The following is a 5,320-nucleotide window of genomic DNA, read 5'->3' on the forward strand; positions in this document are numbered from 1 at the left end:
CATTTATTCACCCTAGGGGTAGTTTCCAAAACACACCAATATCCTCAGAATAACTTCAAACACTCCATGTTTTTTTTCGTATTACGGCGAGTAATTTAATTGTTAACAATCAACCAAATGTTTATAGTGTCTTTAACGCGTATCACTTCACTGCACCATTGTACAAACCATTGTTCTTTCACCCCCGCGGAAGAATGGCGTAGTCCAAATCTCGGCCATTTTTACGGCAGAACTCAGGAGAAACTGTCGCCATAAAGGCTCAAAAACACTCGATTCTTTCCGTTGGTCCCAACACTATTCGAGAACCAAAATGGCTGCTCAACAATAACAGTTTCTATGCTAATACCTCTGACCTTTCACCTTTCCCCAGTTGCACGGCGTGGTTTGTGTGTTGCTAGTGTGGTTACTGCAGCGTGTTTGACACAAATCGACAGCAGCATGGCATCTTCTGCTAAAAGGCGAGCTGTGGGAATGGGAGAAAATCCTGAAGATGACGAGATGAGCTCGGATGAGAGACTGGACGATGATGGAGAATCTGAAGAGGACAGTGAGGAGGACTCGGAGGAAGAAATAAACGAGGTAGTCACTCAATACTACTCAAAGTAAAGTGTCCTAGCCTTGCTATCGAGAGTAACGCCCATTTTCCAAGGTCTATAGAACTACAATTATTCATTACACTTACAACTAGTTATTGGAAATTCACTTTGATGGAATCTGCACAGGTTTGGTGTACAAGTCCGTGCAAGACTAGAACACTTCGCTTTGAGAAAATACCCACTGTGCACACATCTTTGGAATGCTAGGCTAACTGGAACTAGCACCATGCCTACAAAACGTCAATCTATGTTTTTAATGTGTTTGTTTTTAAGGGAATCGCTCAAAAGGCATATTTGTCAAAGTTGTCAGAAGCATTGTTCTAAAGCTAAACTGCACGTAAATTATTTGAAGTGACAAGCGCTACTGGCGTGATTGATTTCAGGAAGTGGTGGTGGATTTTGAGGCTCATACGATATCCGACAACGACTTCAATGGGATCAAAAAGCTTCTACATCAGGTGAGCTGACTGACGCTTGGTTTCGTTTGGCTGGACCAAATATGCATGACATATTATGGCATTAACGTACCGCCGGTCTATGTGTGGCGCTTCCTTGATGTGCTAAATGTAATCTTGTGGGTCCGTGTACCATTCGTTCATTTGTTTTTCGATTCAGAACCAAATAATAAAAAAAGAAAAAACGGCTGGTTATTTCATTATTTCGTTTTAGTGATAAACAAAAAAACAAATTTTGATCTGTATTTCCACATTTTATTTTCTACTTCATTTCAAAATAACGCCAATGAAAAAAAGGTTGACGTGCTATTTTTATTTTTTGATATTTTGATTTCTCGGCCGTATGTGCCCCGGAAGTTATAGCCTACAAGCCGACCTCGATTAAATAGGTTAAAAGCATAACTAAATCCATACTGGATGTTGTCAGAAGAGGTGTTTTGAAACATATATGTGAAATTCACTGCCTAAAACAAATCCAAACGGCAATGTTTTTATGAAAATGTATCAGTTGAAAGCTTTCATGTCCGTCTTCATGGCCTGACGCGCCTTGCCTGCATGGACGGGCGCCCTCTGTCCATGGTGCTGAAGTCGCAGCACGAAAGATTATTTTAATTCTAACGTCTCTGGCGGCACTACTCTCATGTGAGAAGCACGTTACAGTTTCATGAGTGAATACATACAGACAGTCTACAAAAGACCAAACAATACAACCAAACAATAGGCCTACTGTTGTACCCTTTGCCGACATAAGGCTCTCACATGTACATCACAAAACAATAATCCACGCGGCGGGACTATTTTGATTATATTCCTTCCAAAAAAATTCAAAATGACACAAAAATCAGTAATTGGAATTGTCCGTAATTATACCAAACTAAAACAAAAGTATACACGTAGAAGATAGTCCACGTTACAAAACTTCAACAAAAATGCGAGCCATATCACAAATGAAGACCATCCAAAATGCTGGTTTACAGTAAAAATAAATTGAGGCAATTACCACAAAATCAATAGCTTCAGTTTTTACACTGGAAAATGAAATATGAGCTAAAACTTCACCCCCTATCATCAGTACAGTAGGTTACATTTCTGAGTAGCCTAGCTCTAGGTGCGATCATTCTCTGGCATTTGCAGCTGGTGCAGCTCTTGTAGGCTATTGCACTGCGATCTGTCCACGTGTGTGGAGCTAGGTGAAATGTGCACTGGCAGCACTCATCGTTGAGTTTGGGAGATGTCTTTAGTGGGAGTATTTGAATGTGTAAAAAAACACGTTGAACACAGTGGCAATGGCCATTTTCAGTAAACTTGGGGAAGTATAGCCTTGCGCCCTACTATTTGTAAGCCTATGCGTCTTGTTTCACCTTCGTACTTGCATCAGCACATTACACTTGCCAAAATAACGTTGATGTGGTGCTGACATTTTACTGAAGCCTAATATCTCGACCAAGTCGGGAGTAAATTGAATTAAATTAAAGTCTCTCAACGTGGCTTGCCATTCCATGGGGGATAAGGACGGAGAATGCCTCACACACGCGGTGCGTTCCTTTGATGCCTGCTGTGTTAAGTGCTGGCGCACGCATTGTGTAGGTTTAGACAAATGACAGTGATAAACATATCCAGGTCAAAATTACTAACAGGAAAAGAGGGACAATGACAAAGGGAATGAATTCGCCAGGAACACAGATTTTATTTGGCAAACTAGAGACTTTCTATGGTTCATGACAAAATAATACTTGGCATTAGATCTGATGGCTAGTGGGGAAAACGTCAGAGGGCAATTCTTTCCGAGAGTCAACAACAACAACACAATATCAAAATGTCATGGTGGACGCGACCACCTGCCACCAAAAGTCAGCTCCTTTCGGTTCCTAGAAAACAGATGCCTTAAAAAAAAATCCAGATTCCATTCGGCTACTACTAGGCCTATAGGCTATCTCCACATTGTTCCATAAGACAGCTTCACTGATAAGCCTAGCTAATAGCTGTAGTAAGCCCACAAGACACCAAAACAGTGTTCGGTGGTCGTTGTCTATTACAAAACTGTTAATAAAACCGGTGGTCTTCGGGTAGGTAAAACTATGTCAGCCGTGCGCGCTGTCAAATGAGAGCCACGAGAAGCGCGGTGGGGCGCAACATCGTGCTGTGTTTCGCATCATCGCCAACGGCAGGGGCAAACGCTAGTACTTCCGGGGCACATAAGGCTGAGAGATGAAAATATCAAAAATGAAAAATAGCACGTCGGCTTTTTTTCATTGGCGTTGTTTTGAAATGAAGTACAAAATAAATTTTGGAAATTCAGACCGAAATTTGTTTTTTCGTTTGTCACTAAAACGAAATAATGAAATAACCAGCCGTTTTTTCGTTTTTTGTTATTTGGTTCTGAATCGAAAAACAAAAGAACGAATGGTACACGGACCCTTGTGCTGTCACAGTAGATGCCAAATACATGCAACAAGTTTGCTTTCCTGTCTCCACACTTATTAGTTTGGCACAAGTACGCACGCACCGTTATGGAATACATACTGGTCCATGTGCAGGCAGTGCATGTATTGCGCCTCCTTCATGTGCTAAATGTCAGTTTGTGATCTCACAGTAGATGCCAAAGACATGCATGCATCAAGTTTGTTTTCTTGTCTCCACAGCTGTTTTTGAAGGCTCATCTGAACACATCTGAACTGACGGACATAATAATTCAACAGAATCATATTGGAAGTGTTATCCGGGTAAGACTAAATAAGATGATATTGATATATAGGTATACTAACTGTGCAAGATATTATATATATTTAAGAATATCTTATAAGATATAAGGTATTCTCCGCTCAGCCATTTTAAGCACATAGACATGCATAATAGTGATGAATGAGTCTGTTATTGTCTTGCCTCAGCAAGCTGATGTTCCAGAAGAGAGTGTATGTGCTTGTGCGTGTGTGTGCGTGCGTGCGCGCGTGTGTGTGCGCGTGTGTGTGTGTGCGTGTGTGCGTGCGTGCGTGCGTGCGTGTGTGTGTGTGTGCGTGCACGCGCGCGCTCATTTTGAGCAGAGCCATTTCAAGCACATACACGTCTATGGACAATAATTATGACTGGTCTATAATATATCTAATCGTAATGACTGGTCTATAATATAATGTATATAATAGTAATGACTGGTCTATAATATAATGTATATAATGGTAATGACTGGTCTATAATATAATGTATATAATGGTAATGACTGGTCTATAATATAATATATATAATCGTAATGACTGGTCTATAATATAATGTATATAATCGTAATGACTGGTCTATAATATAATAAATATAATCGTAATGACTGGTCTATAATATAATGTATATAATCGTAATGACTGGTCTATAATATAATGTATATAATCGTAATGACTGGTCTATAATATAATGTATATAATCGTAATGACTGTTCTTTTCTTGGCTCAGCAAGCAGAGGTGCCAGAGGACAGTGATGACGAGGATCCAGACGAGGTGTTCGGCTTCATCAGCATGATCAACCTGACCGAGAGGAAGGTGAGCCTGTCTGATTGAAGACTTTAAAAGCTCAATTTGGTCAATGCCTGTTTTTTAGATAGTTGCCAATTATGGTTATAGCCTGACAGGCTTTTAGTAGAGAAAGTGTGCTCAACTCCGAAAAGTTTCTCACAAGGTAAAAAAGGGGGTTCCACGCGCTTCTGTTTTTACATCTGCTGCACCAACGGGAGGGAGGCAGGTAATCTTGAACGAAGAGAAGACACCGGAGCAGCTCAGATGGGATGCTTTTTCTTTTTAATTCAAGTGCACAACATGTTTGGGATTAACGTTTCGATGGCAAGCCATCTTCATCAGAGTCCATGATCTCACAAGGTCTTCGGGTGCGAGCAAACAGCAAAGTTCATGTATAGTAAAAAAAAAAAAAGCCGCACTCCCGGATCAGTTTCTTGCAGTTTTAATACTGGGTTAGCATGGCAGACAGACAGACATTTCAGCCGAAGTCATCTTCAGCGTCCTTTATAGCCCGACAGGCCACACCATTCATTTGTAATTAGTTTGTAATTCACGAATGCTCTGACTATGCTTCTCTGGGGAGGGTTTAGTCGTCCATTAGGCGGCCGACCAATAAGCGAACACACTTTGGCGCATAACAACATGCGTCTGGAATGTCAACTGTCAGCGATTGGTCCACTCATTTCAAATTCATGTCCTCCCACCCAAGCGTTCCAGGGCATCGAGTATCCAGACCAAAAATGAATTACGAAGTAATTAATCTCGCCAATC

General features: G+C 40.9%; 1 protein-coding gene across 1 annotated transcript; it reads left to right on the forward strand.

The window, feature by feature from the left end:
* Nucleotides 1-298: 298 nt before the first annotated feature.
* LOC134444956 (protein BCCIP homolog) lies at nt 299-4,576 on the forward strand (the record flags this gene model as incomplete). Its single annotated transcript, XM_063194127.1, has 4 exons — nt 299-579; nt 980-1,054; nt 3,694-3,774; nt 4,490-4,576. Coding segments are annotated over exons 1-4 (486 nt in total), but the record flags the coding sequence as incomplete, so codon positions are not given.
* Between the last annotated feature and the right edge of the window lie 744 nt (nt 4,577-5,320).

Source organism: Engraulis encrasicolus, unplaced genomic scaffold (assembly GCF_034702125.1).
Source record: "Engraulis encrasicolus isolate BLACKSEA-1 unplaced genomic scaffold, IST_EnEncr_1.0 scaffold_88_np1212, whole genome shotgun sequence".
Taxonomy (NCBI): Eukaryota; Metazoa; Chordata; class Actinopteri; order Clupeiformes; family Engraulidae; genus Engraulis; species Engraulis encrasicolus.